Genomic DNA, 12,367 nt, shown 5'->3' on the forward strand with positions numbered 1-12,367 from the left:
TGTGTGCCATTTATAACAGTAGCCTTGATGAGAACACACAGTGTAACTGGCTGCAAGAAACGCTTAAGAGGTTTACATTAAAGCAGAATATAGAACAGTGGTTAGAAATCACAGGCCAGGTGACACCTTCCTCTGATAAGCTGGTGATAAAAGCTGTAGGCTGTGATCTATAGGCTCTGGCGTTGCCTCTTTACTCCACAGCCCCAGCAGCATTCTTCAGATATGGCTCACTTTGAGTAAGACACAATCCTCAGGGCAGAACACCTTTAAAAAATTAATCTCAAAAAATATTATTGTTGCCTCCTAAATTGGTCACTTGAAAAGAATTTTAAAAAAGGTTTTGTATTAGAATGTTTGCAATACAAACCTTTTAGAAGTATAATACTTTCTGGTTTAACAGATTAATTTGCTTCATCTATTAAAATAACCTCTTTGTTGTAGAACTTATACATTTTAGCAAAAAACCCTCTAAAATGCAGCAACCAGTGATCTGAAATAGAAAGTTCAGGCCATCTGAAGAGCTCCTGTCATCACAGAATGATTTTCTGATAAGAATATTTATAATACTTCTAGACACCTCTACTGCTAACTCTTGAAATAAACTGCTGTTACAGATCAGAAAACTGCATGTGCTGGTTATTAAATAAAAAAAAAATTAAGGCAAAGGGATTTTGAGAATGCAAGAAAAACTACATGGATAAGAATCTACAGAGGAAAAAAAGCAAACAAAATTTTAATTTTAATTATTGAATTTACTTTTTTCCCCCAGGTATTTGAAGCCAAGGAATGTTGAACTGCCAAAATTGTACTACTTCAATGGCTCTGATAACATTCTGATTTATTAACCTGCTGGTCACATACAGATACCTGGCCCCACATGAAATCCTATAAAGACACAAAGACATCCACAAAATCCAGAAACACAAGTTCTGTTGCATGACTGTAGGCAGAGTAGTTACCCAACCCCAATTCTTGTTCACAAATTATCTGTCCAATCACCTAATTACGTAGGTGTGCACTGTAAATCACCATACAAATACAGCTCAAGGAGCAGATGAAAGGCTACTGACAAAAGATGGTAGCAAATAACAATTCTATTCAATGGAGCACAATTATTCCAGAATGTTTCTATCAACATATAACTGCATCCATCCCATACACAGCCCAGGAGGATCAAGCTGCTAAGGCCATTCTTCTGGCAATAATTTAAGGACTGTTCTGGAGAAGAGAAATGGAATCTATCACAGAGACAAACAGGAATACCCAACAACCTGCTCTAAACCAGAATTTCATAGTAGCACACATGTAAAAAGCAGAACTTGTCCAGCACCAAATAAAGCAGGTAAAACCCTGCACTGCTATTTAAGGGACTGATGTACAAATATATCACTCAGACAAACTGGCCTCACCAAGCAAAGCTGTTTTTTTTAAACAGAGCTAGTGTTTACTTCAGACCTACAGGTTACCACATTAAACCCACAGTGAGCAGATGGAAAGGCTGCTTGCCAGCAAAAGCAAAGATGAAAAAAAACCCTCAGCCTTTTAAAAGGCAGTTGAACTGTTGGAAACAACTGAAATGAAAACCACCCACCCCCTGCACACAGGTCCTTGATGGTCCCCAAAAGCACCAGCTCCATGCCAGAACCACGGGCCAGGGACACCTCAGGAGCCAGGGCAAGGACTGCACTGCCCCTGCCACACTGAAGTGGATCTTGGTTTATTCCTGGAATCAACTGGGCTTTTTTTTTAATTGCTTTCTAAGGCTGAAGGAGTGGAGAACATATGGCTGCTGTTTGGGATGTCAGAATGTAGCAGTGGCTCAGTGAAACAGAGCTGCATGGGAGCTCCTCTGCTGCTCAGTTCATAGGAGCTGGAACCTTGCAGTCTAGAGAGAGCTACAAAACAATGCCATGATTTCACACCAATTGCCCTGTTTGTATAGAAGTCTGTGACACAGAAAAGTTTGTTTTAAATGTGATTGTAAACTGGACACATGACATCATTTTCCTCTTTCAGAACAATCCAGTTCATTATTAAATATCTGTGAATGGCAGATGTGCTCTCAGCAAATTAGCAACACAAAATCACAGCTTCAGGGAAGACCCACATATAAATTTTTTCAACCTATCCAAATGCACAAATGTCCCTTTTGGACAGATATCCCTGAGTCTCCTCTGTCAGATTTAAAAAGGAACAGCTACATAGGGGTTAAATTATAGCTTTTTCATTTCCTAGCACTTATTAACTTACAGCAGCCACCACAGCCAGCAGCTACTACAAGCTGCATTTGTAATACAATGAAAATTGTTGCAAAGCATTATCCTAGTGAATGATAACTCTTACATGACAAGGGTTTCCTTTCTGGGATGTGTCTGGGTAAGTGAGGCTTACCTGCAGAAGCACTGTGGGATCTCTCCTTGCCCATACAGAGGGAACAAAAACGGGGTGTTGCCATAGCGGCCAAGGCACTGCAGGAATTTTTTTGTTGCCTGAAGACCTTCCAGAGTGCTGCTCTCAGTCTCTGACACCATTGCAATGGAGTGAAGGATGAAGTGCTGCAAGCTGGGGGTCAGCTTCCGTGTCTGGAGGAACTGAGCAAACGTGCTGTTCTCGTGGTCTGAGGGAAAAGCACACGAGGCACTGAGCACACTCTCACATCTGCATTGTCTCCTGGGCTTCAGCTCAAACAAGTGCTTTTGGATTGCAGTTAACAAAAGCAAGTGAGTTTTTCAACAAACACCTTATTGAAAACGGATCATCCATGTCAATGGAAGTTAGAGAACTACTCCCAGAAAGTGAGTTATCTCAGAAGACAGAAATAGCACTCCATAAAAATATTTCAAAATATCACAAACCCACTTTAAGGGTCTCCAATGGCATCACCTATTCATTCTGTTACACTTGATCTAACTCCATTTCCCAATCCTGAGAAAAAAGTGAGAAACTGTGGGCAAAAATCCATTGAAGTGCCTTGGGATAGTGTTTCCTGTAAATTATCCAAAATATTACCCCAGATTACACCCACTCCAGAACAGGGCTCCTGTATCCACACTGCCAGTGCTAGACTGGATATTTATGCTCAGAGAGGCCCCTCTGAGCCACACAGTGCCACAACCCAGAGATGAGAAGGTGCAATATTTATTTCAATTGGATGACTTGCTGGCAACAAACAAATGTGGATGAGACAGAGAGCAGAAAGGGATCAAGGACTCCATCTTCCCTTTAAAATAATATTATTGCTGGCACATTTTGAAATTCAAAGAAACACAAATCTTCTGGGAGAAGTTTAAAGCATGCTGGCATTGATACATCTCTGAAAAGCTTTAGTCATCTTCATAACGGAAAGATTTTTTTGCCAGGAAAAGATTGTATTTAAGCAATAGCATACTTCCATACTATTCAGAGATCTGCTCTTATTTCAGTCCTGGATAAATTCTTAACTAGTTCAGAAACACTTCCATCAATGCAGAGCCCAGTACTATCAAGCTATATATTCTGTTCAAGATTCAACCACTGCTTTACTACAAATGTATCTTACTGCTTTTTGTACAGCCATGCACAAAGACATAAAATGACAGGTTTTTTTTGTTTTATCATTCTAAAAAAAAATCTCAAGTTTTCCTCACTTCAAACTTCTTATATAATTCCATATTTTACAGAAAAAAAGCTTTAAAAAATTCTTCACGCTCATGAACTCTTCCTATTAAAAGTCTGCCTTCCCACGAATGCAATGATCTCATCAAGAGCAATTTTTAATTTCTGAAGTTTTTACATTAGCCTAATCGGACTCAAAATATTCTCAATTACTTCTCAGGCTATTTTAAAAGGTAGGAACAAAATCTGTTTAACTGTCTCTGGAAGTAAAATAAATCTAATGTTATTTAGGTACATGAATCAATGGATTCATTTAAAATTGATGTGGCATCTCCTTTTTTTACTTAATAAATTTTCTAAATACCACCAATATCCTCACTCTGAGCACCTCCATTTCTTCCAGCAGCAGCAAACTGAGATCACCTGTAATCAATAAACCACTTCAGCCTAATGAGTTTTTCCCCCTTCAGGATTTTCTGGAGTTCATTACAGACTCTCCTTTCCTTAATCTTACCAGATCTTGATACTGACTGTTTTTCTCTTGCATATATTTAATAATTTTCTCTTACGTTTGCGCTCCTCTTTCCTCACTATTTCTTTCTGACAGATTTTTTTCTCTTTTTCTTAGCTGACTTTTAGACTCAAAGCACTGAGGACACCACTTCATTCTTTGTACCCTGAGGAGCACAAACCCAAAGCACCTTCCTCCTGTTGAGCTGATTTCCCTCTTTGACCCGACGCTCGTTATTCTTCACACATTATAGCTCAAATCTATTCTGATTTCCTCTCATCTAAATAAGCCAACACTTGATAAAAGCACTTTGAACTTGCCCTTTACAACTAAAGAGCATTAAATTACATTTACTTTCATAGTTTAAAAAATTCCATTTTCTCCATTTCTGATTTGTTGTAATGCATTGTAAAGATTTATGCAGTAATCAAAAAAAACCAGACAGAAAATTCAGATACATCACATTACTTTAAAAAAATACCTGGGGGAAGGGAGGAAAACACTTAAAAATGACAAAAAGCATTCTGCAACCTTGCTGTAATATATAATTTTGCTGTTAAAGAAAAATGTAAATAATAAATGATGTGGGAACTAGAAGAGCAAGTGCTTAAGTAGAAGAATTTAACACTGAAGTGAAAAGGTCACAAAAAGGTCAAAGGCATACTTTAAAAATGAATCTGTAAAAATAAACCACGTGAAAACACAGGAGAGCTCTCAGAATTGTGCCTCCCTTGAGGAACTCCTTGGAAAGGAGTGTGCCTTGCTCAGTGAGACACTACCTTGGTATTCCTCAGGGTGCTGTTCATAGTCCAAACAAAATGTCAGAAATTTCATAAGCATTCTCTTCTCCACCATGGTGAGCTGTCTGCTGTTGAAGACATCTGCTCTAGAACAAGGCACCTGCAAAGTATTTTTTTAATAATTTCAGATTCTTTCCACACTCTGAATATAAAAGCATCAAGCAACAGCACACTGATTAAATAACAAATACTTCAAATTATTGTTTCCAATTAGTTACTTTCTTCTATATTTATTTCCCCTATTTTCTACTGTAACCAAAGTTACACATTTTCCACAATAAGATTATGCAAAAATCATTTATTTCCCTTCAATTTCACCTGCATCTCTAACTGCAGAGATAATCACAAGACTTTGTATAACTGTGCCAATATCTCCTGTTGCCATTATCACACTGACTTCTCTCATATGTAACATAAAGACAAATCAAGTCTATGTCAGAATCTTAAAACCTAAAATCTTTGAATCTTTAAGAATTAACTGCCAGTCAGTCATGGCCTAAACATTTAGCCTGAGGTAAAGATTTATGTCAGTATGCTGGACAACCTTATTTTAGTTTGGGTCGATTTTATTTTCATATTTCTATATAACACAAACATCTTTTCTTCCAAAAATTAACTTAAAATCATAATCAAGGAAAAAACAACAGCTTCTTCTCACAAAATTCTCAAAAAACCAAATTCTTGACTTTCAGAAGAGGAGATGAAACACGTGCAGCACATTATTTTCTGGTACCTGTTCTACTTTCCCTTCGCGGAAGGCGAGAACTCGCGTGGCGTTTTTGAACTCAGCGTATCTGCTCACGTTGGACTTAATGAGGAGGTCAATTAACAGCCCCCGGGAGTAAAGCAACTGCATGGGGAGGAGAAAGGAAGTGGGGGGTGAAGAGGATCAGTGAAGCACCCAACAAAATCCTCACCAGCTGCTCCCTAAATCACCTGAACCAAGAGGCACCTTTTCCACAGTAAATTCCATGACTCCCAAGCTAAGGTTTTGTCATATATAATTTAATCATCTTTCTAGAAGCTACAAATACATGATGAAATGCATATGAAAGGCCAGAAATGTAACAATGAACTGAAAATGTTTGTCTGTATTGAAAAGTCTCATGGTCCTGAGGAACAGACTTTGCAAGATCACACAGGAACTTTCTGGATAAAGGATTCCTGGGACACCAACGAGGACACTACAAGGAAACCCCAGCACAAATTCCTGGCCTTGCCCTGGACCACTCTTGTGTCAGAATTTCTGGGATTTACTGCAATTAACACCATGTCCACAGTGGGTCAGCCAGAGTATAAAAAGAATACAAAATGGCATTATCTGCTTAACCACCACCCACTGACTGCTGTTCAGGATGTCACTGCAAGGATGCTTGGACATGGGATCCACATTTGGAACTCCAAGTTTGCCATAATGATTTTGCAGTATCTTCACAAAGAATTGAATGAATTACTGAAGAGATTTTCTTTTTCAGTTTCCAGAGGTTTGAAAAATCTTTTTAGGCACGATACATAAAGTGAAGCTATCACCTTTGAAAAACTTCCCTGTGCTGCAAAGCACATTTTTTATCTTTTTAAAAAGATAAAAAATCTGCCTGCAGATTGTTCTTTTTTGTTTAAAAATGCAAGTTTTTAATGGTACTATTTAAAAAGAGAAATTTTGCTGGTACTACCTAAGTGCTGTATTTCATGACATTTATTTCAAGGCAATATTTCTGAGCTGTGTTTTTGATCTCTTTGGTTATAAAACACTTAAGGTCACATATTAAATAACTAATGTTTGTTTTAGTGGTAGCAATTCTTACTTCTCAAGAGTGGCTATTTTGCCTCAAAGGCGCTGTCTCAACGTGAAAGGTTTGAAAACAAATGTCAGCATTTTAAGCAAAATAAATGTACTTAAACAAAAAAAGTCATTCCGTTCCTACCTTAGAAACTAAATCAATATTAAACCTTCTGCCTTCTCTAACAATTTGAGAATAGGTGACTTTCTTTGGTTCTTGGGCAGCATTTTCAGAGGGTGCCGTTTCCACCTCGGCCGGCTGCGGAGCAGAGTCGCCTGCAGCCGTGCTGGGAGCAGCTCCGCTGCCAGGGGCCGCTCCCGCCCCAGCCCCGGCAGCTGCCCTGGCTGCCTCAGAGCTCGGGGCCTGCTCTGCCTCTGGGCTCTGTGGCTCCTCTCCGGGGCTCTCCACTGCTGGATTCTCTTTCTGCAACCCTGGGGAATCTCCCTCTGCTGCTGGACTCTCCTGTGATCCCAGAGGAATCCCCTCTGCTGCTGGATTCTCCTTCTCCGGCGCTGGAGACTCCCCCTGGGCAGCAGGGGCTCCAAACACAGGCAGCTTTGGCAGTGCACCAGCTTCTTCAACACCTTCAGCTGAATCCTGACTGATTAAAAACACAGAGGGGAAAAAGAGGGGGGAGAAGTCTTTCTGAAGAGTCTTAAAAACTTGTCTGAAGTTTTGAGTCAGTGCCAGAGCAGAAACCTCAAGCATTTCTAGGAAAAGCATTAGAATTTCTTTATCCTGGCCCATTCAGGTGTTCCACCCACCAACAAACTCTGGTTCTTTGGCTGCAAAGCTATAATTCAAGAGACTATTTTTATTGAGGAGAAAAAACACCAACAAAAATTTGAGTTTTTACTTTACACATACTCAAAAGATAGAAGGATCTCAAAATGAAAATCAAGGCCTTCATGGTGAAACAATACACAGCTACATAAACAACAGAAATTGACTATTTTGAAATAAAAACAGTAACTTGATCAGGTGTTCCCTACGGACTAAAACCCATGAAATTGAAAAGCAAATATGCATTAAGGTCATTAAGCTGAGATACCATCCTGAAGAAAACAGACAAGCTTTACACAACCAATCTGCTCTGCAGCCATGATCCCAGCAGGGCCACTGAGAACCAGACCACTTGGACCCAAAGCTTCAGCAAAACTTTCAAATTCCTGTTTCAACTCTGCCCTTGCATTCTAATCAGTTGTTCAAGCAGCAATGCTGTTACACAAGCGCTCCAAATCCGTGCACAGGGGATGAAGGCAGCCAGTCACAGGAGGGACATTCCCACCTAACATTTGCTCTGCACAGTTCATTTCCTTTCCACAACATTTCTTTAAAATTCCCCTTATAAAGCAGCCTTCCACTTTTAATCTCATCTCCTTGTTTTATGTTGAACTTCAGTGACACCTCCCTTAGAAAGCAGGACTTTTGAACTAGGGTTTAGTTTATACTACCACTGAGATGAATCAAATCAGTGTCATTGTAAGTGAAAGGAGTTCAGCAATAATTCCAAACTATCTTCTTATCTTTATACCACAAGCCATTAATGCACTGAATAAACAATTTAATCTTGCCTGAAAACTAATGAACTATGATTTTAAAGGTGACCTGCAAACACAGAGTATTAACAGGATGGTTAAAATTCCCAGAACAGCAAGGAATTACTCAGCATCAACACCAAAATTCTCCCTCACACACCTGCAGCCTTGCAGATGGAAGGAGGAGCAGGATTTCTCTTCAAAAAGGAACAAAAACCTGGTATCCTTTAAAAATTGTTCCTCATTTATGAACTCATGGAGCTCAGGAAAAGTTTGGAAGTGATCTCCCAGCTTGGGCACAGTCACCAGGAAGCACTTAACTCATGACTGGGGTAAAATATTGCCCTGGGAAATACAGGAACTGCTACAAGGAAGCACTAATGAGAGAAGGCTGTTTCTGTACATTAATTATGTTTTTCTGCTTCAGATTGCCAGCATTAAGTAACTATAAAATATCAAAGAGAGATAAGCACTTTGTCAAACGTTGTTCAAAAAAGTAATCTCTGCTACAAATAAAAATGAAAGTCAATTAAATTTTGGGGTTCTATTTAGATTTTGGGGTTTTTTTAGGATTTTGGAATGCAGTGCTTGTGAAAACTGCAAAAGCTCTTGCCAGTAATTCAGTAACTAAGAATGAAGCTTTTATTTAACTCATCCTAAACCTTTATAACACAACATTTCAGAATAAGGTTCTTTCTAACTTCTCCCAATCTCAATGAACAGTTCATCTCATTTTAAACATACTTATTACTTTTTAAAATCAAAATAAACTTGGATTCATAATACACTGTATTTTTCTATATCACTCTGAAAAGCAGTAACAGAAATATTTACATATTTTAAATCTACATTCATTTCCCATTTAAGAATAGGTAAATCTCCATGATTTACAGCTCCACACTTTTCATAATGAGAGCCTAAAAACTGTATATAATCTAAATTCATGACATCCTTCCTATAGGACCAAATACCCCTGAACAATGTAAGAACTGTCTATAAAAATGACTCAAATTGAACTTCTGTACAGACAATTCTTCTCCTAATTCAGAAAAAAATAATACAGCTGCAGACAAATTGTTGTGTAAATTTAGAATATTATCTTCCACCATTCATCAATTAATGGTACTAACAAAGGAATATCTTAAAATGAATGTGTCTTATTAATGCCTTGTAACAGCAACCCCTTCAGATAGGTCAAATGAAAAATTGCCAACCAGCTGGTTAATTTATTCAGCACAGGTGTTCACTATTTATTTTTCAGCCATTTGCCTTTTTTCAATCCAGCTTGTTGTAGACACAGTATTCTTTCCCTTTGATGGATGCACTTTGTTCTAAGGCCATTCATTTCAGATTTGCACTGTGTATATTATACTGCTACCCAGCTGTTTATTCTTTCAAAATAAATGTTTAATGGTTACTTCATAGGAGTTACAAAAGTTAAGCAAAAACAACAGAATCTAGGCAGAACATATAAATTGTCAGAAACACAGTAACTGACTCTCAGAAAGTTTGAGGTTCTTTTGGAGAACTTTTTCTTTGCCAGGTTTATTAATCTTATCCTTGGGGGAAATGTTTTTTTTTTTTTTGGTGATGACCAAGACAGACACTGTACTGAGCTAAGATGAATGCTTAAAAGCTTAGTTTCACCCAAGTAAAATCTCACTTCTAAGTGTGAAATCTCAGTGCCAGGGGACTCATTTCGGAGCCAGCTATCAGTCAAAAATTATACACAAAGTTAAAAGACTACGAAACCTTTCCATCTGACTTAATCCTGGTCCTGAGCATTATTTATTATGACAACAAGATGACAATTACAATATCCAAGTGCTATTGCTTTAAAATAAGCATTACATTTTATCTGCAATCCAGTCAAGCACTGTTACTGTGCAGCACTGAACCTTGGAAGAGACTCAGTCTGTGACCTTCAGACTGTATTTATGTAATTGACACCTTTTTTCCCCTACTTATGATGTTTACAGAAAGAAATCTGTATTTCTCTATGAGTACATGTCAGCATTTCATTTAGCTACCTATGGTATTTTCTAAGGGATTGAAGGTTAAATTTACAGAACTATCTCAAATAATTTTCTCTCAGGAATTCTGGAGAATGTTCAGCTCAGTACAAAATCCAGAAGATAAAAAATAATAAATAAATAAATACACAGCTTTCAGTTAGTTAAATTTATATTCTGGACTTAACTTCAGGAAGTTAAATTCATTGCATATAAAAAAGACAAAGGGCAAATATTACTTTATCATTTCACCACAAGAAAGTATTTCATAGTTACAGTACCATTGTCCATTTTTGTTGCTGTTCTTTTGTATGTGGATCATTTTACATGTATTTGGGGGTTTAACTTTTGACTATGAGAACAGCAGCTTTTAGGCAAATTAAGAATGGAAAAATTTAAGTGATGGCAGTGCACAACTGCCTACTACTACCAATATCTAAAGACTTCTGTTTTCTGCTCAGAAGTAAATCACAAACTAGCAAAGCTGGCCAACAAATTACACTGCACCCAGAGAGGTCATTTAGGAAAGATCAGGTTGTTTCAGTGAATTGATTTCAACAAAGCACAAGGACATGAGAACATTTCAGAGGCCGGGGTAGCTTTTTGAGACAATGTGTAAAATGGCAGCATGGTGCAACCCTTAAAACCAAAAGCCAACGTGATAATCTACCCCGGGCATAGAAAATTGCTCATGAATTTCTACTTTTCTACTTACTCTCCAAAACAGAAATCTTCTACATGTTGAATAGTTTTATCCTTGCTGCTAAGAGGAATTGCTTCTTCATCCTCAAGGATCAGTTTTCTCCAGTCCTCACATTCATCACTGAGATCTGTCTTTTGCTTAAAAGAACAAGTATAAAATTACATATTGTACTGTGCAAGCTGTTCTTGAACTATAAATCTCTCTAGACACAAATAATATGTACCATCTAATAATACAAGGAAAAAAAAAACCCTGTTAACTGTCCTAATGTTTTTTTCTATTTATGTTTTTTGAGTCAAAACAGTTAGAGCTGGTTACTTTATTACACCATGCCAACATTTGTACTACAGTACTTGCTCTATTAATCTGAAATACTGTGTTAAAAGAAATAAAGGCTTTAGTAGAGAGTTGAATGTAACTTGGACTACAATCTCCTAAAAGACAGGTTTGCCACCAGTCAGGGTAGTTCCAGATTCTGTGACAAAATTCTTTGAATGGAGAAACCTTGTGACAGGGGGGATTGTATTCATCTGTGCACACAGGAATCTCTAAATCACACAACAGAACGTATAGAATATGAAGCTCTGGCACTGAACAAGTGCCCTGATTATGCCAGGAGGCAGCACAGTGTAAAGAGCAGGCCTGAGACTGAGCTGAGGAACTTCCATCTTCTACGGCCCACCAGGCTCCGGGCATTTCCGTAAATAACGGAGCAGCCATTTGCTAATTCAGCTCCAGTGCTCCATCTCCTGAATAAATATCCTCCCTGGAAAACTAGTGGACTGCCATGAATCAGATAAACTTTGGTCATTGAAAAATACACTAGCAGCATTCATCTTTTTGTCCTGGTTACAGGACATTTCAGTGGAAGGATCCAGCACCCACTTCTCTGCCTCTAAGGAAGAATCAGCTGAATACAAATGAGACAAAAGGGTTGAAACATCAGAGAGTGGAAAATAATCAAAGAAGAAATGGAACAGACCAGATTATCACAAAGCAATGAAACAATGGTGTAGTTGCTTCTCTTTAAGCTGAAGAAGCCAGAAGTGTGGCTGAGCACCGGGCTGGTCTCAATCAGACTGACAAGGCAGGCACATCAGAGCCTCAGCCTGCCAGGCCAGATGGGTGAGGCTCAACCAGCAAAGCTGGGAACTACAAACCTCTTTGATCTGTCAAATTAGCAAAGAGCAAAAGCAGGGAGGTGATTTGTCTTGAAATAAATCATGCAAACAACAAGGATTCAATGGTAAGGCAGCCTAAAAGAAACAATTTGGGAAATTTTTACCTGATTGTCTTTAATCCAGGACAATAATCCTGAAAAACTAAAGCTGGCCCAGTTTCCACCATAGTAATTTCTCCTGTAAAGAAAAAAACAAAAGGAAAACCTGTTGGACAGGTAAAACAACTTTCCCAGATTTAAAGAAAAAA

At 38.3% G+C, this 12,367-nt stretch overlaps 1 protein-coding gene across 1 annotated transcript in view; it reads right to left on the reverse strand.

Annotated features, from left to right (window-relative positions):
- Positions 1-12,367, reverse strand: part of CHM (CHM Rab escort protein) — a 52,066-nt gene that overhangs the window by 25,160 nt on the left and 14,539 nt on the right. The window contains exons 3-8 of the mRNA XM_041396619.1: positions 12,225-12,297; positions 10,952-11,076; positions 6,831-7,287; positions 5,639-5,755; positions 4,885-5,005; positions 2,392-2,617 (exon numbers count right to left, since the gene is read on the reverse strand). Of these exons, the coding sequence (XP_041252553.1) occupies positions 2,392-2,617; positions 4,885-5,005; positions 5,639-5,755; positions 6,831-7,287; positions 10,952-11,076; positions 12,225-12,297 (1,119 nt within the window). The remainder of the gene's footprint in view (positions 1-2,391; positions 2,618-4,884; positions 5,006-5,638; positions 5,756-6,830; positions 7,288-10,951; positions 11,077-12,224; positions 12,298-12,367) is intronic.

Source organism: Onychostruthus taczanowskii, unplaced genomic scaffold (genome assembly GCF_017590055.1).
Source record: "Onychostruthus taczanowskii isolate IOZ18803 unplaced genomic scaffold, ASM1759005v1 scaffold13, whole genome shotgun sequence".
Classification (NCBI taxonomy): domain Eukaryota; kingdom Metazoa; phylum Chordata; class Aves; order Passeriformes; family Passeridae; genus Onychostruthus; species Onychostruthus taczanowskii.